Source organism: Podarcis erhardii (assembly GCF_964252035.2).
Source record: "Podarcis erhardii genome assembly, chromosome: W".
Classification (NCBI taxonomy): domain Eukaryota; kingdom Metazoa; phylum Chordata; class Lepidosauria; order Squamata; family Lacertidae; genus Podarcis; species Podarcis erhardii.
In genome coordinates, this window is record NC_138506.1 from 23,242,390 (window position 1) to 23,263,493 (window position 21,104).

Sequence of the window (21,104 nt, forward strand, 5' to 3'; positions counted from 1 at the left end):
TTTTTTTTAAAAAAGTAAAAGCACAACTTCAGGCAATACCAATGAGACGGAAACATGGAAGGTGCCTAAAGAAGCCAGGGTGGCTATCTAAAGAACTTTTAACTGAGTTAAGATTAAAAAAGGATGTGTACAAAAAATGGAAAAGGGGGGAAACCACCAAAGAGGAATTCAAACAAATAGCCAGCACGTGTAGACACAAAGTCAGAAAAGCTAAAGCACAGAATGAACTCAGGCTTGCTAGAGAGGTTAAAAGCAACAAAAAAGGCTTTTATGGGTATGTTCGTAGCAAAAGGAAGAACAAAGAAACAGTGGGGTCACTCAGAGGAGAAGATGGTGAAATGCAAACAGGGGACACAGAAAGGGCTGAACTCCTCAATGCCTTCTTTGCCTCAGTCTTCTCCGATAAAGAAAACAATGCCCGACCTGAAGAATTTGGAGCAAATGATTCAGCAGAGGAAACACAGCCCAGAATAACTAAGGAGATAGTACAAGAATACTTGGCTAGTTTAGATGTATTCAAGTCTCCAGGGCCAGATGAACTGCATCCAAGAGTATTAAAAGAACTGGCAGATGTGATCTCAGAACCACTGGCAGTCATGTTTGAGAATTCCTGGAGAACAGGCGAAGTCCCGGCAGACTGGAGGAGGGCAAATGTTGTCCCTATTTTCAAAAAGGGGAAAAGAGAGGACCCAAATAATTACCGCCCAGTCAGTCTGACATCAATGCCAGGGAAGATTCTGGAGCAGATCATTAAGCAAACAGTCTGTGAGCACCTAGAAAGGAATGCTGTGATCACCAATAGTCAGCATGGATTTCTGAAAAATAAGTCATGTCAGACTAACCTGATCTCGTTTTTTGACAGAATTACAAGCCTGGTAGATGAAGGGAACGCAGTGGATGTAGCCTACCTTGATTTCAGCAAGGCATTTGACAAGGTGCCCCATGATATTCTTGTCAAGAAGCTGGTAAAATGTGGTCTTGACTATGCTACCACTCAGTGGATTTGTAACTGGCTGACTGACCGAACCCAAAGGGTGCTCATCAATGGTTCCTCTTCATCCTGGAGAAGAGTGACTAGTGGGGTGCCACAGGGTTCTGTCTTGGGCCCGGTCTTATTCAACATCTTTATCAACGACTTGGATGATGGACTCAAGGGCATCCTGATCAAATTTGCAGATGACACCAAACTGGGAGGGGTGGCTAACACCCCAGAGGACAGGATCACACTTCAAAACGACCTTGACAGATTAGAGAACTGGGCCAAAACAAACAAGATGAATTTTAACAGGGAGAAATGTAAAGTATTGCACTTGGGCAAAAAAAATGAGAGGCACAAATACAAGATGGGTGACACCTGGCTTGAGAGCAGTACATGTGAAAAGGATCTAGGAGTCTTGGTTGACCACAAACTTGACATGAGCCAACAGTGTGACGCGGCAGCTAAAAAAGCCAATGCAATTCTGGGCTGCATGTTTAGCCTGGAGAAGAGGAGGTTAAGGGGTGATATGATAGCCATGTTCAAATATATAAAAGGATGTCACATAGAGGAGGGAGAAAGGTTGTTTTCTGCTGCTCCAGAGAAGTGGACACGGAGCAATGGCTCCAAACTACAAGAAAGAAGACTCCACCTAAACATTAGGAAGAACTTCCTGACAGTAAGAGCTGTTCGACAGTGGAATTTGCTGCCAAGGAGTGTGGTGGAGTCTCCTTCTTTGGAGGTCTTTAAGCAGAGGCTTGACAACCATTAGTCAGGAGTGCTCTGATGGTGTTTCCTGCTTGGCAGGGGGTTGGACTTGATGGCCCTTGTGGTCTCTTCCAACTCTATGATTCTATGATTCTATGATTCTAAGATCATTTATCTCTGCAACTCGTTCTTATCCCGTAATGGCGGATCCCAATTGAAGAATGCGTCACATCACCCTTCTCAGAATCCGTCCAAAGTTTTTTGGTGTCTCTCCAGCGGCTAACAAGATCCTGCTTCTTTCTAATATCAATATTTGGAGAGTCTTTTATCTTCTTCCAAACGTTTCAAAAAACAAAAGCTTTAGTTATATAGTATTATTATTTCCACACAGTTTATATTTTCCCATCTCACTTGCTGTAAATAATGTAAACGGTTCTTCGGGGGGGGGGGTGTTAGGTATTATCGTAGTAGAAAAAGAAAAAGTTTTATCCCCCTTCCTTTCTATTCCGTTCCAACATACCGGCTTAGATGTTATTCTTAGATGTTATCTTTCTTCCTCTCTGTCACTCTTGGCACCTCAGTGGCTGGCTTAATTGGCAGATTAATTACCCCTTCTTCGCTTGAAGTATGTCCAAAACTTAAATCGAAATTTTTTTCTTAAGAAATGGAACTAGGTGCGCTCGCGGAGACAGCGTCCAGGAGATCCAAACTCCCTCGGGGGCTTTCCATCCAGTGCCCCCACCCCCTCCTTCTCTACGAACTTGGGGGTGGTTTGTTGGGCACCACGGATGAAACTGCATCTTCCCTTCCACCGGGAAGAATTTGGGACGCTGATTACTCCCATCTCAGCCTCTAAATTACCTCGTGGGAGCTGGAGAAATGGTATTGTCGGCCATCTTCTGTGGCGCCCCTAGCGGAGCCCCCTGAAAATGTGGGAATTTTCCAGAGTCACTCACAAGAGGATGAAGAGGCTGAGGAAGAAGCGGAAACTGAGGATGATGATCAGAGTTCAGATTCCAGCTCAGTGGGCGGCACTGCTGCTGATGTCAGCGACAGTGATGACACAGCAGACTACAAGAGCGCAAAGGCCTCAGTCAGACCATCTGATACATCTGACACTGAACTGGAAGAACCACTGTTCACCATTGGCCACTTTTCTCCTAAGAAAGAGGAGATGAGTGCAGAAGACTTGCGTCTAGTACGCAGATATGAAAGGGCCACAAAAGGCAAACCTCCAAACAGATTTGCTGATGAGTTTGCTAAGACAGCAACTGCGGTTCTTGGTAGCTCAGAGAAGGTGTGGGAACCTGCAAGCTTCAAAGAGGTTCAGGTGTTAACCTCTAAAGATGCTGAACCATGGCTTAATGCCATGAAGGCTGAAGTTGATTCCTTGGATAGGAACCAAACCTAGTGCCAGTAGTCCCAGGAATGAGGCTGGTTGGCAGCAAAAGGCCAAGACAGACCAGAATGGCAAGGTTGTCAGACACAAAGCCAGATTGGTCGCCAGAGGTTTTTCTCAGGTACCAGGACAGGATTACCACGAGACCTACTCACCCACCGTCAAGTATGAGAGCATTCGGCTAATGCTCAAGATTGCTGCAGAAGAGAAACTGCATGTTTCTCATCACGATGTGAACACAGCTTTTTTGTACGGGGTTTTGGGGGAGGAACTGTATATGCTTCCACCTGATGGAGTGCAGGTACAGAAGGGAATGGTCTGTAAACTTCGGAAATCCTTATATGGTCTCAAGCAGAGTGCCAGGTGTTGGAACACAAAACTCACTGAGACATTGCTTTCTCTTGGTTTTCACCAGGGCAAAGCTGATCCATGTGTGTTTGTCAAGGAGGAGGGGCAAAACAAACTGTATTGTTTATGTTTTGTTGATAATCTTCTTTTGTTTTGGAAGAATCAGGCTTTGTACGAAAGCACCCTAGCTCAGCTGAAGGAGTGCTTTGACATGAAGGATCTTGGTGAGGTATCCAACTATCTTTCTTTGCAGGTGAAGAAGGACCAAACAGGTAATTTTCTGGTACACCAGACACAGAAAATTGCTGATGTATTGACCAGGCTGAATTTGGTTGATGCAAACCCAGCAGACACACCGATGGTGACAGGTTACCAGGTAGATAGTACTGCTGAAGCATTTTCTGACACCACACTGTAAAGATGCATTCTAGGCAAGCTCAATTTCATTGCTAGATGTTCAAGACCTGACATAGCTGTAAGCACTAACCTGCTTAGCAGACATGCCAACAATCCTACTCTTCAGGATTGGAAAGCTCTGAAGCGCATAGCCCGATATTTGAAAGGGACTTTGCACTACAGACTGAGGTTCACCAGTCAGAAGACTGCAGGTCTTGAAATCTTTGCAGATGCTAGCTTTGGAAGTGATACCATGGATGGTACAAGCACTTCTGGAGTATGCTACATGTACAACCATTGTCTGTTTGACTGGTTGTGCAAGAAGCAGACAACAGTAAACCTAAGTTCCTGTGAAGCAGAACTCAATGTCCTGTCATTTTCACTCATGGATTGTGAATGGTTGGTGCAACTGCTTCAGCACATCAGAGCTTCTGTGAAATGTCCTATACAAGTGTATCAAGACAACAGATCCTGTTTGGCTTTGCTGAACTCAGAGAGTTGCAAGCAAAGAACCAAATACTTGCAGATTAAATCCTTGTGTTTATACAATTCTTGTTGTCTGTCTGTATTCATTTACCACTACTGTTAGTTATATTACCGTATTTTTCGCTCTATAACACGCACATAGTTTTTAGAGGAGGAAAACAAGAAAAAAAATATTCTAAATGAAACAGTGGATGTATGATTTTTGTGGTTCATGCTGTGGCCACAGACATGTGACCTGACGGTGAGTTTGGGGTAGCCCAATGCAAAAATCCTGAGGATCCATGTGGATCCGTGCTTTGTAACCACGTTTTTGCACCACTGTGGCCCTGGGTGCGTGATTTTTTTTTGGTGCAAGCTGTAGCCATGGACATGCTATGTGATCTGATGGTGAATTTGGGGTGACCCAGTGCAAAAATCCTGAGGATCCGTGTGGATCCATGCTTTGTAACCATGTTTTAAGTGGGGAGGGAAGGAAAAGCACTCAAGGGACAAGGAACACGCGTGGGGGGGGGGTGGAGAAGGATTCTGTTAATAATGCAGAAGAGGGGGAGAGAGAGACAGAGAGCCTGCTTGCGAAAAACTTTGCTGCTATTTAGCGAGTGGGGAGGAGAAAGAGACAGAGAGCCTGCTTCAAAAAACTTTGCTGCTATTTAGCGAGTGGGGAGGAGAGAGAGACAGAGAGCCTGCTTGAAAAATCTTTGCTGCTATTTAGCGAGTGGGGAGGAGAGAGAGACAGAGAGCCTGCTTGAAAAAATGTTGCTGCTATTTAGCGAGTGGGGAGGCGAGAGAGACAGAGAGCCTGCTTGAAAAAACTTTGCTGCTATTTAGCGAGTGGGGAGGAGAGAGAGGCTGCTTGAAAAATCTTTGCTGTTATTTAGCGAATGGGGAGGAGAGAGGGACAGAGAGCCTGCTTGCTTTAAAGGAGCCAACCGGACAGAAGCCACTTACACTCGTGTAAGCGGCTCCTCTCCTCTCCTCTCCCACTTTGCTCCTTTAAAGCAAGCAGGCTCTCTGTCTCTCTCCTCCTCACTCAGCGGCTCTTCTCCCGCTTTGCTGTTTCAAAGCGAGCCACGGAGGAGGGAAGGAAGGGGAACCATGGATCCTCTGCTCACGACTGCAGCAGATCCCCCCGCCATCCGTAGGCATTCACTCCATAACACACACAGACATTTCCCCTTACTTTCTAGGAGGAAAAAAGTGAGTGTTATGGTGCGAAAAATACGGTAGTTTCCTTATACATTTCCCTTCTTCTTATTTTCATTATCCATCACTGTTCTTAATCTTTCCTTATATGAGGTCTATTTCCAATTCTACTGGTTTTACTATTTCATCTTATCTTTCCTGTACACAACATAAATTTCCCCCATTCTTTTTGAAATGTTTCCTCGCCCTGTTGTCGAATTTCCCGTTAGTTTGGCTATTTCTGCATATTCCATTACCTTCTGTCACCATTCTTCTACTGTTGGTGATTGCTGCTGTTTCCAAACCTGGGCTCTGAAGAGCAAGTATAAATGTAAAATGTAATACAATATGTGTATGTGGAGTATCTAATTGAAAAACTAATAAAGATTATTTGAAAAAAAAGGAAAAATGGTGGCTCGTATTTTAATTCTGGTGCCCAGACAAATGCCATTGCAGAAGGCCAGCATTTGCCCACTGAAGCCAATTAGTGCAGGAGACTAATGAGTCTTTAGCTGAGGATTATGGGGAGGGTGGTGTGTGTGTGTGTGCATGCGTGCCCCTGCCTTTCCGTACATAGCCGGCCAACTGTCCATGCATAAGAATTGCAAACTCCCCCAAACTGCTGCTATTCCCAGGCTCACTTGTGAGGACACTATTCGAACAGCTTCAGCCATGGGAGCCTGCCTACCATCTGCTGCAAAAATATGTCCTTCAGAGAGGGAGAGAAATGTGCAGAGGCAGGGATGTGGCCCTGCTGCTGGAAACTTCTTGCACCCAAGGTGTTGACCACCCATATCATGCTCTCATGGCAGGACTCAGCCCTGAACCTGTAATGTAGTGATAAATTGAGCAGAGTCTCTGATCAGGTGCAGAGTGCCTTTCTGCCTACCTCCCTGAATGGTACCCAACCAAAGATGCAGACTTTTTTGAGGAGGGGAGGAAAAGAAAACACGCACACACAGAGCTATAACTGAATTGAAAACTTTATTGGAATGTCTTATTTGGTAAGATAGTTCACCACTAACCAATGCTCAGAAGGACCTTCTGAGTAAAATGTTGAGAAGGGAGACACTTAAGAGCACTTTTTATTTCAGAAGGAAAAAAACACATACAGGCAGAGCCTGGCACTTCCAAACTGTCTTCTCCAACTCTTTCAAACCAGAAGAGAGACACAAAAGTAGTCCAAACATTATATGTGGAGCAGAAAATGCTGCAAAGTGTAATCAAAACCCACAGGGAAATATATATGAGAATGCAACTAACAGATAACCAACACAAACTATAAAAGGAGCACCAAACTTGCTCAACTCATAGCTGCAAGGCCTCAGAGAAAGGTCTCCCAAAATGAAGCCCCAAGGGGGGGAGAGTGGTTTCAGTGTATCTGAGGCACAACAAACTCGCTCTCATGGTGGCCCATGGGCCACAGAAATCATCCTTGTGGCCAACCTGGCCACTACCTGCAGAGGGACAGACGGGGTGCGGGGGCCTCCCAATGGGTAGCTGTACTGGGCCTTTTTCTCTCCATCTTTTCCCAGCCATCTAGCTAGAGGACCATGCCTGGAGAGCAGGTGGGGAGCTCGGGCAGATGCCTCCTCTCTCACACCCCCTGGGAGAAGACTCCTCTCCTGCCCAGTTAGGAAAGCCAACCCCCACCCAAAGCATCCCCTAAACAGCCTCCAAGGGCAGTCCCCACACAACTTAGCCCCATGGCTTTTAGAGAGCGAGAGCCTGGAACTCAGGGGGAATCACACCAAAATGCAGGCAAGGGTTGGGGTTTGCACCCGCAGCTGCCTGGTGGGGAAACCAGGCGACCTGGAGCTTCTCAATGGCATGTATGAAAGTCAGAACTGGGAGAGGTCGCCTGTGGGGAGGGGATGACAAGACATTCACCCTTCCCTGTCACCTTACACCCCTATCTGCCACCACCCTTGCACCTCTGCTGCCGTGAGTCTCTTCCCCAGAAGAAGGGGGGACAGAGAGCCTTGCTTTGTGCTCTCAAGTCCGCTTGGCGTGGAGCATTTGAATCAGGAGGCCGTTGCAGGGCACGTCCCCGCTCAGGTGCTTGTGGTACAGGTACTCCTCCGCTTGCATGCTCAGCGATCGGACGTCGGCCAGCTGCATCATAAGCTGGCGGAACTTGTCTGTGGCGTGTGGGTAGTTGCAGAGGGTGTACTCCATCAGGGCTGCGTTGGCCTTTTCCTGGGCTTCCTTCACCACACTTGAATTCTCCACGAATTTCACATCTGCAGCAGGGGGGAGGGGGAGGGGAAATAAGGGGGGGATGCATTGAATGGGGTAACCTCTCTTGAATGGAGGGACTTCCTCCTGGGCACACAGGCCGCAAACATGGAAGGTGTCGCTTGCAAAGCTCGCACAAGCCATCGGCTGATATCTGCAAAACGGCTGAGGTTGATGGAGAGGCTCCCCTGTGAGGAGAGCCTGCAGCGGTCGGGGCTTTTTAGTGTAGAGAAAAGGGGACCGGAGGCGACCTGACGGAAGCATAAACAATTGCATGTGGTGTGGAGAAAGCGGAGTTTTCCCCCTCCCTCTCACATGATGACACCAGAACTCGTGGGCATCCAATGAGGCTGAATGTTGGAAGATTCAGGACAGAGAAAAGGAAGTAGTTCTTCAAGCAGCGCAACATTAAACTATGGAACTCCCTCCCACAGCAGGCAATGATGGCCACCAATTTGGAGAGCCTTGATGGAGGTTTGGACAAATCCATGGAGGAGGAGACGAGCCACAATTACTGCGCTCTGCCTCCATGGTCAGAGGCAGTGACGCTTCTGAATACCAGATGCAGGAAACCACAGGAGGGGAGATCTGCTCTTGTGCAAGGATCCTGCTTGCTGGTTTCCCACAAGCATCTAGTCAGCCACTGGATAGAACAGGACTAGATAGCACATTGGCCTGATCCATCTGCCTGGATGAACAGGGTCTGACCTTGCCAGCCTTATGCTTTGCAGATGAGCATCAGGCTGGTAAAGGCTATGCAAGATAAATAAACCATATCTGACAAGCAATTCTTCTTCTTACTTTCTGATGTTCCCTAAACAAACCTTCACTTCAAAGCCACTCTGTTGTGTTCCTCTCTAAACACCAGCTGGAGGGATTGGGGCTTAATTTGTTTGGCCTTCCCAGGTGAAAATAGGGCTCAGCTGACATGGAAACCATGATCCAAGGTGCCTCAAGCAGCTCAGCCAAACAACAAGGGGTAGGAGGATGAGAGAGACGGGTGTGAAGGTGCAGTGATAAGCACATCCCTCTTAAGCTGTCGCCCACCTGCCTGAAAATGTGCCTGCTCTATGCACACTGCTCTTGAAAACTCGGCAAAAGCTGCCAATGAAAACTTCCTTCCTTGGGCCTGACTTCATCTGTGGGGCGTGGAGGGGGGCCACTGGGGGAGGGCAGGGGCCAAGCAACAGCAGTGGGAGGGGGCTTTAGCTCAATGGTGGGCGGCCACCTGTTCCTCCTATTCTTGCCATGCTCACAAGGGGGAGATGAGACAGGGCCTTTTCAAGGCTAACTGGGAAGACACAGCGAGCCCTCTGGGGGTGTCGCCAAAATCTCTCCTCCCTCCCTCTCACTTCCAACACTCAGCCTAGAACCACAGAATTCTGGCCTCACCTCCAAAAGAGCATTGGAGGGGCTTTGAAAAAATGGCGGACGAGGTGGAGCAGCAACAAACCACAAATACTGTAGAAGAGCCCTTGGATCTCATCAAGCTTAGTCTTGATGAACGAATTGTTGTAAAAATTAGAAATGACCGAAAACTTCGAGGCAGATTATTTGCTTCACCAGCACTTAAATAAGATTTTGGGTGATGTTGAGGAGACTGTGACAACAATAGAAATGGATGAAGAAACCTATGAAGAGATTTATAAATCTACCAAAAGGAATACAGTGGTACCTTGGGTTAAGTACTTAATTCGTTCCGGGGGTCCGCTCTTAACCTGAAACTGTTATTAACCTGAAGCACCACTTTAGCTAATGGGGCCTCCTGCTGTCGCCGCGCCACCAGAGCACGATTTCTGTTCTCATCCTGAAGCAAAGTTCTTAACCCGAGGTACTATTTCTGGGTTGTCGGAATCTGTAACCTGAAGCGTATGTAACCCGAGGTACCACTGTATTCCGATGCTGTTTGTCCGAGGAGATGGAGTTGTACTTGTAGCTCCTCCACTGTGGGTTGGCTGAAACCATGAAGAAAATGGTCATTGTTTCAAAAATGTTGGACCTCTGGACACTGTCTTCTGATACCCTTAAACATTAAGATTCTGCCCTTAATTCTGAAAGACCATCCAAACCTGATTTGTTGTGAAGGCGTAAGATCATTTGGCATATAAGTTGATATAAGGGTCTCCCCCTGAAATAACTTAAGTGCAGGTGTCTTTATGTGTCAGATCAGTGGATATAACCATTTTAGTTGCTCTTGTGGCCGCTGATCTTTTTAAAGAAATAAATCTGTTTGGGGTTTTTTTGTATGTATGTGTTTATAAGCACTTTTCCCAATAATGGGGGGGAGGAGGGCATTGTGTGGGATGTGAAACACAAAAGCAGTCAAGTACAACATTCCTAGAGTGAACATGTTTACACATGGGGAGGAATGTTTGTTCAGCCAGCAGGTAAACTTCCTGTTTCCTTCTGGGCTGGGACAGACTTCCTTTGCATGTGACTAGAGGTGGGTGTGGCCTCACCCGAGCAGGTAATGACAAAAGCACAGGGCAGGGCAGCCATCTCTCTCCTTTTGACTACATGCATCGAAGAAGCAACATCTGCTTAGCCAAAGATGCCCTCTTAGCTTCCAGCCAAGAGATGACAAAGGGACTGTCTTCTTATGAGATAGTTTCCAGGTATATGTTACTTTTCTAAACTAAGTCTGCCTTCTGGAATCCTATTGTGAACAGAATGATATGTGAGTAAACTCTCTTTATACTTTTATAGAAGACTGTGTCGTGTCTTATCTTTTATGAGGGAATAAGGGGAAAATACCAGAACAGTTATTATAGAGGTTGTAGCGAGCCTGAGCAAATGCATCCGCTGCAAGTTTAAAAGGGAGAATGTTACTCTGCTAAATTGTGAACTTGTTAACACATGTTGGAAAGGCTATTATCAGACAATATATCCTCTCCTGCATCCCTGAACATTCCCACACATTAGAAAAGGTTCAGAAAAGGGCCGTCAGAATGACCAAGGGGAGGATGGAGCAATGGATGGAGGCTGAAGCACTGGGGACTTTTTGATTTGGAGAAAAGGTGAGTAAGAGGCAGCGTGGCAGAAGTGTATAAAATGATGGAAGGCACAGAGGAAAGAGAAAGTTTTTCTCCCTCTCTCAAAACAAGAGAACTCCAATGAAGCTGGTGTTTGCTGGCACTGAAGGACAGCAGCACTCCAGAGCCTCAGGCAAAGCACATTCCAAGCACTGCATGGAGATGCCACTCACTGAACCTGGGATTGAACCTGGGACCTCCTGCAGGTGAAGCAGGTGCTCTCCTGCAAAACTACAGCATTTCCCTTAAAAACAACAGTGAGATTTCAGTCCTCAGGGTTCTGAAGAAAGGGCTGGTTTAAATAGGGATGGAGGAAGCTGCTTCACTCACCCACCTAGATCAGTACTGTCTATTTCAGATCTGAAATTGTATCATGATGCAGTTTGTCTCGCCTGGATTTGGGAATGGCTAACGTTAAAAAACACCGACTTGCTGGATCTAGAAGGATTCAATAACAGATACGGCTGGCATGCCCATCTGGGATATGAGAAGGTCCACAAAGGGTTTTTGAACCAGGTGATCAGGAAATTGCTTTACATGGTGCGGGCCAAATATAAGGACTTACTAGAACCAAAAACGCCATGGTGGCTGTCCCCGGCAGAAGCGTTCTCAGTTTAAAAAGCAGCATGAGAGAAGTAATTGGGCAACTTATAAAGACTTATTGGAAGAAAAAGAAAACAAGCTAAAATTAAAGAAATTTGAAGCAATTCGGACACATTTGACTGATTGGTTACAGTATTTTCAGTTAAATGAAACATTCCAAAAGGACAAACAGAAAGGCTTTTCCACAGAAATTTCAAGATTTCCACGTACCTACGGGACCACCTCTCCTGGTATGCACCATGGAGGACCTTAAGGTCCACAAATGACAACATTTTGGAGGTCCCAAGTCGCAAGGTGGTTAGATTGGTCTCAACTAGGGCCAGGGCCTTTTCAGTACTGGCCCCGACTTGGTGGAACGCTCTGTCACAAGAAACTAGGGCCCTGCGGGACTTGACATCTTTCTGTAGGGTCTACAAGACAGAGTTGTTTTGCCTGGCCTTTGGTTTGGTCTCAGTCTGACCCTTACGTTTCCCTCCCCTTACGGTTTTGATCTATGGGCTACTTTTAAAATGAGGCTGCATTTTAAATTGCATTTTAACCTGCATTTTAAATTGGTCGGTCCCCCCCCCATTATGTTTTTATTGTAATTTTACTGGTGTTAGCTGCCCTGAGCCCGGCTCTGGCCAGGGAGGGTGGGGTACAAATATTTATAATTTTTTTTTATTATTACTGTTTAATAAACACACACACACAAACGCTCTCTAACATGTACAGGTGCCTCCTTGACTGGCAGGTCAGGGAGGAAGAAGTAAAATCTGTCATGGTACAATGGGCCAGAGATTTTGGGCACAGCATCCAGATGGAATCATGGGAGAGGTTGTGGAAGGGGGACCTAAAATTCACAGTGTGCTACGATTTGAAAGAGAATTTCATGAAGATGCTCTACAGATGGTACTTAACACCTGTAAAACTGGCCAAAATGTATAAATCTAGATCAAACATCTGTTGGAGATGCAAGGAGGCGGAAGGCACCATGATCCACGTGTGGTGGAACGGCAAAAAAATCAGGGAATTTTGGGAAACAATCTACAATGAACTTAGAAAATTGTTTAAATGTTCCTTCCCAAAGAGGCCCGAAGCCTTCTTGCTAGACATAAGGAGCAATGAAATCCCTAAACAGGTAAGGAAAATCTTTATGTATGCGGTAACAGCAGCTAGGATTCTAATTGCTAAGGTATGGAAAGGAGATTCTATTCCCTCAAAATTAGACTGGCAAATCTGCTTTTCCTCGAGATCCCTTCCTAGAACCTTCTCTGGAGAAGTGGCTGTTAGAATTCCTGATCTATGATTGCAGTCATGGGATTGTTTATCACATGACGGTATATGTTTTGACTAAACGGAGTGGGAAGTGATGGCGGCAGGATGTTTGTGTCACTGTGTTCCATGAAGTGGGACTATTGTCCTTTGTTCTTTTTCTCTTTGCTGTCTGATGCTAGAGAGGGAGGGAGCCATGTTGCAGTGCTCCGTGTGTGTTTATACTGTATGTAAATAAAGTACAGTGGTACCTCGGGTTACATACGCTTCAGGTTGCATACTCCGCTAACCCAGAAATGTGGGATGTAAACACAGGAGCAGTCAATGACAACATTCCTAGAGTGTACATGCTAGAACATGGGGAGGGATGTCTGTCTAGCAAGTAGGTAAACTTCCTGGGGACGGACTTCCTCCGCATGTGACCAGAGGTGGGTGTGGCCTCACCTGTGCAGGTAAATGATAAAAGCACAGGGCAGGCAGCCATATCTCTCTCTCTCATCTTCATCTTCTGAAGGAGCAACATGCCCTCTTGGCTCTCAGCCAAGAGAGGACAGTACTATCTTCCTATAAGATAGATTCTAAGTGTATGTAACCTTTTTAAAGCTGTCTGCCTTCTGGGATCATATTGTGAACAGAACGTGAGTAAACTCTTTTATACTTTTATAAAGACTGTGTCGTGTCTTGTATTTTAAGAGGGAACAAAAGGGGAAATTACCAGAGTAATTATTATAGAGGTTCTAGCGAACCTGTGCAGACGTTACCGTTGCGAACTTAAAAGGGGAATGTCATAAACTCTGCTGATATTTTGGGAACTTGTTAGCACAAGTTGGATAAGGATATAATTATCCTCTCCTGCACCCCAGAACATTCCCACAAGAAATAGTACCTCGGGTTAAGAACTTTGCTTCAGGATGAGAACAGAAATCGTGCTCTAGCAGCGCGGCGGCAGCAGGAGGCCCCATTAGCTAAAGTGGTGCTTCAGGTTAAGAACAGTTCCAGGTTAAGAACGGACCTCCAGAACAAATTAAGTACTTAACCCGAGGTACCACTGTAGATTAGCCAAAATGCTGAGTTGCTGAGGTCTGTTACGCAATGCTGCGAAGACTCTGCGGATCCCTAAGTGTGCCGATGTCGGCTGGCATCGGTCGCTGTGATGTTCGGGCTGAAGAAAGCTTATGAAGCTCCAGAACAAAAGACCAGGAGGGGGAGAACATGCCAGTCAGGCATGTGTCTCTGCCAGGGTCCTACTCGAGTGTAGGCTGAACTCCTGACAGTGGCAAGCTCTCGTTTTGTAGACTCTCAAGGCATCCAGCAGCAATGTTGGAGATGGGGGCACCATGAGGGGCAGCCCTCCTTCAGGGCCCAGATTCGCTGTCAAAAGGCCCTCAAGTGTCCGCCAATGTCTCAAGAGACATCTCCTTCCCCCAGGGGTCTTGCAGACAACTGTGGACAGCCTGGCTTCAGTGGCACCTCACCCTAAGGCTTGCACACAGTTCCCAGGGGATACAACAGAGCCTAACCACCTGTAACTGAAAACAACAACAACATATTGCTTCCTGCTGCATCCCACCTGGGTAGAATTTTAGGCTGCAGGGTCCTTGGGGCAGGGACCTGCCCTTGTGTCCTCTGTAAAGCAGTTCTGGAAGGCCTGGTGCCCTCCAAACATTGCTGGACACACTGCTCCCATAGTCCCTGACCAGGCTGGCCACGGCTGATGGCAGTTAGAGGACTGCATGGCTCCCATCCCTATAAAAACACTCAGGGCATGCTTCTCTCAGCCCTGCCAAGTTCTGGATCCAGCCCAACTAAAGGCCAACAAGGCCTTCCCAAAAGGTTGTAGTCCAATGACATCTGGGGACCCGCAGGTGGAGAACCAGCTGGAAAGAGCAGGAGGGGAGAGGGCACTCTCTGGTGCTTGGGCCCTGCTTGTGGGTTTCCCATAATGGGCATCTCACTGGCCACTGCGAGAACAGAACGCAGGGCGGGGAGGGCCACTGGTCCCATCCTGCCTCAGGGCTCTTTTGACATTCCCCTGACCTGGGCCTTGTGCTTAGCAGTTGAAGTGCTGACTGCCCCCTTTCATTTCTGAGTCACTGCTGGGATAATCAGGCACGCAATTATGGAATCTCTTCATGTGCATAACATTACAGTCATACCTCTTGTTACATTCGGTTCAGGTTACGTTCTTTCAGGATACGTACCGCGGCGACCAGGAAGTAACTGAATGGGTTACTTCCGCGTTTTGCCGCTCGCGCATGCACACTCAAAATGACGTCACGCGCATATGCAGGCGTGGCGACCTGCGCACGCGCAGACACAGGTTGTATTCTGCTCAGGTTGTGAACGGGGCTCCAGAACGGATCCCATTTGCAACCAGAGGTGCCTCTGTATTGTGATTTTCATTTTCAGGAGAAAGAGGAGGGGGGGACACGCAGTCCTCACACTCACACACCCTAGAAGTTACGCTGCTAAAGCCTTCTCTTCCCTACCATCCCCCCCCACACACACACTTTGAGGTGGCACAAAAATAGAGGGTTCGTCTTGATCAACTCACCTGGTTTGGAGAAGAAACCCTATTCACGATTTAATTGAATATTTGAATAATCTTTTCATTCCTGTAAGGAATGTTGTCCAAATAACATTGACGCACTCCACTGAGAGAGAGCGGCCACAAAGACTCCGTCCTGCGACAAAAGCCACCTCACACACAGGCAGAGCTGCCGGGACCATTTCTATGCCCTTAAGAGTTCTTTGCATTCAGTGCCGCTTTTGTCTGCTGGAGGCGTCAGATAAATTGCAATCGCTTAAGGGAATGCAGGCGCACAAAAGCCGCTCTTGCTCCATGTTAAATAGTGGGGAAGATGGATGAAGGACACAGCTCTGTTAGATTCTCAGCTCTTTATTACAGCAGTTAGAACTGCTCCTGGAGTCAGACTGACTGCAGCCTAGCTGGCTGCTTTATATAATACTAAGTAACTTGTAACAGTAACAACTCCCAACTAGCTAACCAGTCAGTGAGCGACAGTTCTCAGTCCTTCATTTGCATACTGGTGGCCCTGAGTGAGAACTGCAGCTGATCTTAATACAGTCATACCTCGGGTTACAGACGCTTCAGGTTGTGTTTTTTGGGGTTGTGGACCCCCAAAACCCGGAAGTACCAGAACGGGTTACTTCCAGGTTTCGCCGCTCATGCATGCAGAGACGCTCAAAATGACGTCACGTGCATGCGCAGAAGCGGCGAATTGCAACCCACGCGTGTGCAGACACGCAGGCGCAGGTTGCGTTCTGCTCATGTTGCGAACGGGGCTCCGGAACGGATCCCGTTCGCAACCAGAGGTAGCACTGTACAGTCATACCTCGGGTTACAGACACTTCAGGTTGTGTTTTTTTGGGTTGCAGGCGACCGAAACCTGGAAGCACCGGAATGGGTTACTTCCGGCTTTCGGCAGTCGCGCATGAATCGCAATCCGTGCGTGTGCAGATGTGCTGCTGCTGGTTGTGGACATGCCTCCCGTACGGATCACGTTCGCAACCCGAGCGTCCACTGTACATAACACTTTGCATCCCCTCGAGTGGCTGGCTGGAGAATGGAAGTCAGGCCGGCACATGTGGAGGGGGGGTGTTGATCCATTAAGCTTCTATTAAGCCCTTCTGGAGAACAAAGCTAACCTGTGCCGCCCCTCATAAATATTGCTGTTCAGAGGAGCCCTAATTTTAATTAAACCTCTTTTACCTGCTCATGAGAAAAATCTATTTAGACTCAAATGGCGCCCTTTCCTCCCCCTCTCGCACGCCTGTGTTTGTGTGTGTGTGTGTGTGTGTGTGTGTGCGCGCACACACACACACACACACAGATGCCAAGTGCAGCTTGTGAGCTGGAGGGAGAAAGAGAGAGAGAGAGAAGACATTCTTTTCTTCAGGGCAAATACAGCCGGCATATATAAGCGAGGAGGTGGCAGCTCCCGCACAGCCGAGCCTGCAGAGGGCACATGGCTTGCAGCATAATCGGCACCACACTCAGAGAGGGAAGTTGGGCACGGGGCATGGGCAGAGGGCAACCTTTTGTTCCTGATTTTCTTCGGTGAAGGAGAAAAGCTTCCACACCAGCAGGTGGAAGTTTTAACGCAATGCGCAAAAAGGGAAGGGAAGGCATCATGGAGGCGGGGGGAGGGGGTCCTTTGCCGCAAAGCGAAAGAGAAACACCAGTTGCTGAAAGCCCACAGGAGAAGAGAGTGCACTGGCACTCAGGTCCTGCCTATGGGCTGCCCATTGGGGCATCTTTGAGACCAGGGTTCTGGACTCGATGGGCCCCCTTTGGCCTGACCCAAGTGCAGAGCTTGTCTTATATGCTCTGAAGAAGATCATTTGACCCAGAATTCTTCCGGCAGGAGGAAAGGAAGCCCTTCTTCATACAGTGCATGATTAAACTATGGAACGCTCTCCCCTAGGAGGCAGTGATGGCCACCAACGTAGATGGCTTTAGAAGAGGATTTGACAGATTTGTGGAGGAGGAGGAGAGGGCTATCAAAGGCTAGTACAAAAGCTACTACACAGGTTATCTTCCGCTTGGACTACTGCAATGCGCTCTATGTGGGGATACCTTTGAAAGTGATCCAGAAGCTACAACTAATCCAGAATGCAGCAGCCAGACTGGAGACCGGGAGCGGCTGCTGAGACCACATAACACCAGTCCTGAAAGACCTAGATTGGCTCCCAGTACGTTTCCGAGCACAATTGAAAGTGTTGGTGCTGACCTTTAAAGCCCTAAACGGCCTCGGTTCAGTATATCTGAAGGAGCGTCTCCACCCCCATTGTTCTGCCCGGATACTGAGGTCCAGCGCCGAGGGCCTTCTGGCGGTTCCCTCACTGTGAGAAGCCAAGTTACAGGGAACCAGGCAGAGGGGCTTCTCGGTAGTGGCACCCACCCTGTGGGACGCCCTCCCACCAGGTGTCAAAGAGAACAACAACTACCAGACTTTTAGAAGACACCTGAAGGCAGCCCTGTTTAGGCAAGATTTTAATGTTTGATGCATTACTGTCTTTTAATATTTTGTTGGAAGCCGCCCAGAGTGGCTGGGGAAGCCCAGCCAGATGGGTGGGGTATAAATAATAAATGAGGATGAGGATGATTAGTCACAATGGTTATGCTCCTCTTCCACTGCCTTTGCTCAGTTCCCGAGCTTGAAACCTTGCTCTCTTTGGGAATGGGGACGGCTGCAGTTCCTTTTGCTTTGCACCATGTGGCTAAGGGACAAGGCAGGGAATTGGTGGTATTTAGAATCTTTTGAGTGTGCTAAATCTGAAGCAGCCAAACCTGCAACGTTCTTTTGTCTGTTTATGGAGCTCGTGCTTTGAGTTCAAGATCAAGGATCTAGAAGAGCTGTGTGTGTCTATACCAGTTCTTAATTTCCATTATTGCTCAAGTTGCAACCTTTAGCTAGCGGTTCTGACTTCCATACCCTAGTCTCTTGACCACTACAGGAAGCGTCCCTAGAGGGATGCCGTACAGAATGTACCATGAAACCGTTTCACAGGTGTGCCACTCTGCAGCTGGGTCATAACTGGCTGATGGGAGGCAGGTCCATAGCTAGGGGGTAGTGAGGTGGTCCCCCGCCTGGGGTGCAGGTGATGGGGGGGGCTGCAAAATTGGCTAAAAATATGTCCATAAATATAAATATTGATTATTGCCTCATAAGAATAGAGAGTGAATTGAATTGGGGGGGGAGGTGGAAAGAAGAGCTAATTTGTCCATGGCTAGGGGGCACAATCTGGACAGCTCTGCCAGGGGCGCAAGATCACCTAGCTATAGCTCTGGCAGGAGGGAAGAGTGTTCATGTGCTCAAGCCCTGCTTGTGGGTTTTCCACAGGGGCACCTGGCTGGCCAATGTGGGAACAGGAGGCTGGACTAGGTGGGCCACCGGCCTCATCCAGCCTCACGGCTCGATTTATGCAAAATAAAGAGGCTTGATTTGCATTCAGGTTGCACAATTCAGGTACAGAATCCTGGGCAGGTTTTAGGCATGAAATGGGCAAACACAGCATTTGCCAAAAGGAGGAAACTTTTCTGAACCTTTTTTCTCAAAGGAGCCTGGACAACAGTTTTGGCAAACGTCAGGAAGGATACTGCTGCTGGTGTCATTTTCCTCAGAGAACTGCAGTGCTGAGCACTTCCACAGAACAGGCAGAAGCTCTGCATTTCAGTTGCTGGGTTCAGTTGCCAAATGGCATTCTATGGGTAGAGGCTGGGATAAAACCGCAAGCCTGAGACCCCAAAGAGCAGCAGTTGCTGCCAGTCAGTGTAGGCAACGCTGGGCCAGACAGACCAAGAGCCTGAGACTTCAGCACTAACAAAGCAGCTTCCCAGTGCAGAAAAGGTCACTGCTTGACCCCTGCCGCCCCAGGGCTGGTGTGCAACCTTGCAGGCCTAGCAGATGCAGCCAATACCACCCTCAACCACTGCTGGTGCAACTATTTGTAGGAGAGGTTGTGGGGGGCAAGGTGTCGCTCATACCCACACAGATGGCCCTGCTCCACTGCCATGCGCAGGAGGGGAGGAGGCAAGGCTGCCTGAATTGGTGCAAATCAACTTCTGAGCAGAAAGAAGGGGTCTTTGGGGGCAGGGATCAGAAGCAGGTACCAGACAAGCCAAACCTGGCTCCTCTGCAGACTGCACTCCCACATTTCCCTGCATATATTGTGTCAAGGTCAGATGTTGTGCACAGTTCCTCTGGGCAATAGGCAGGGCTGGAATCTCCTGCAATCTCTAATGTGGCTGACCACATCCGAGGCTGTCCTTGAATTCCTCTGGACACAAACACAGATGAACAGGAACTGCCCCTCACCCCCTCAGCTCTCAACAACATGCTCAAGGAGACCACCAACATCCATGTTTTGGAAAGGGCTGTCCAGCAATGTTCCAGATTACCAGCTGCTGGAAGCCGCAAAGGGGGGGGGGGCTCATTGCTTATGTCCTGCTTGCCTGGGAGGCTGGTTAGCCACTATGAGAACAAGAGGCTGGAATAGATGGACCTGGTCCAGCAGCCAGGCTCTTATCACGTCCTTCTGGCAGTAGGGAGAAGGCAAAGACAATGGGGGCTCTGCTTCCAGCCCCACCCGCCAGGCAGACGAACCTATAAGCAAAGCAAGTCTCCTCCAAACACCTCATGTGGTTGAGATCTCAGGGTGGGGGGGCTGAAGCACAAAGCTCTCCATGGCAGCCCCTGTTTGCTCCTCCCAGGTGTCTCGCTGCCCCATCCACACCCCTTGGCACTTACCAAGGCTGAAGAGGATGAGGAACTTCAAGCAGACAAACTCCTGCCTGTCCACCTGGAGAGAATGGAAGTGAAGCACCAGTTCCTGTGCTCTCAGCACCAAGTTGTTCAGGATGGATCCCGCCTGCATGGCAACGGTCGACATGTCCACCTGGAAGAAAGGGGAGGTGGGCAGGGCTCAGGACCCCCAAGAAGTACCATCTTGTCAGGGGAACAAGGAGGTTCAAGAGCTGGGCGGTGGGGGACAACCTCCATCAGAAAGACTTTTGAGCAATCAGCTGTTAAGGCTTTAAAGCAGTTAATGGACTGAGTTGTTGCCTAAATTACAATAAATATGGTTATATCTGGGTGCTGGCTTTACACAGAAGGATAAGCAATAACGACCAAAGTCTAACTAGCCAGGAATCCAACGCAGGCTGACTCACAAGTGATGTCCCTTAGCATCCCATAGGGCTTCCTCCCAAGTAAGTGTGCAGAGAACTGCAACCCAAAGTCTAAATATGTGCAATGGAGTACTTGCAGATTCTCTTCCCCCACCCCCATGTTTACTCCGGCCTCTATCTCCCTCTCACGTGGGGCAGGGGACCTGTGTCCTCTTACACTTTGTACATTCCTGGCAAATCATCGTTCTTATATACCCACAGCAATAACAGCTCTCCATGTGTACTGTTGTTTATGTAGCCAAAACTGTCCCACCCATGCTTGGTGGTGGTGGTGGGATTTTGGGCGGAAGAATGTAGAGGGAACGGCCACACACCCACCCCCCAAAAAACAGAAGCCCAGTGGGCAAAGAAGGCTGACCAACCTTTGGGGGTGGGGGAGATGAGACAAGGGGGGTGGGCATGGGGAAAGGAAAGGAAGTGGCCAGAATCCTGAGCCGCAGCAGTGGCACTTCATGCTACAACATTTTGCGGCAGTATTTCTGAAAATGGCCATTGTGGAACCTGCAAACACTAGTGCTTTTACCTCCTGGCCTGTCACCAGCAGGATGCTGTGCTCCTTCCCATAATGCACTTGGCGGAAAATGTGGTCAAAGACCAGCAGCTCGCTCCAGCAGTTCTGCAGCAGCTTCATCTGGTCACCCACCTGGGACGAGGAGGAGGAGGAGGAGGAGGAGGGAAAAGAAAATAGCTAAGAAGCTTCCTCCAAAGAGGATTAATAGTTGAGATGATGATGATGGTGATGATGATGATGATGATGATAGCATTTGT

The 21,104-nt window shown here is 48.2% G+C and overlaps 1 protein-coding gene and 1 pseudogene across 2 annotated transcripts in view; one reads left to right on the forward strand and one right to left on the reverse strand.

Annotated features, from left to right (window-relative positions):
• Window positions 1–7,490: 7,490 nt before the first annotated feature.
• NR5A1 (nuclear receptor subfamily 5 group A member 1) overlaps window positions 7,491–21,104 on the reverse strand; it is a gene marked incomplete at both ends in the record, with an annotated part of 49,063 nt that continues 35,449 nt past the window's right edge. Inside the window, 3 exons of the mRNA XM_081846631.1 lie at window positions 7,491–7,738; window positions 19,897–20,044; window positions 20,860–20,979. Coding sequence (XP_081702757.1) covers window positions 7,491–7,738; window positions 19,897–20,044; window positions 20,860–20,979 — 516 coding nt within the window. The remainder of the gene's footprint in view (window positions 7,739–19,896; window positions 20,045–20,859; window positions 20,980–21,104) is intronic.
• Window positions 9,099–9,875, forward strand: LOC309333248 (U6 snRNA-associated Sm-like protein LSm3; annotated as a pseudogene). The gene is made up of 2 exons: window positions 9,099–9,401; window positions 9,630–9,875. The product of its transcript is annotated as a U6 snRNA-associated Sm-like protein LSm3 (transcript).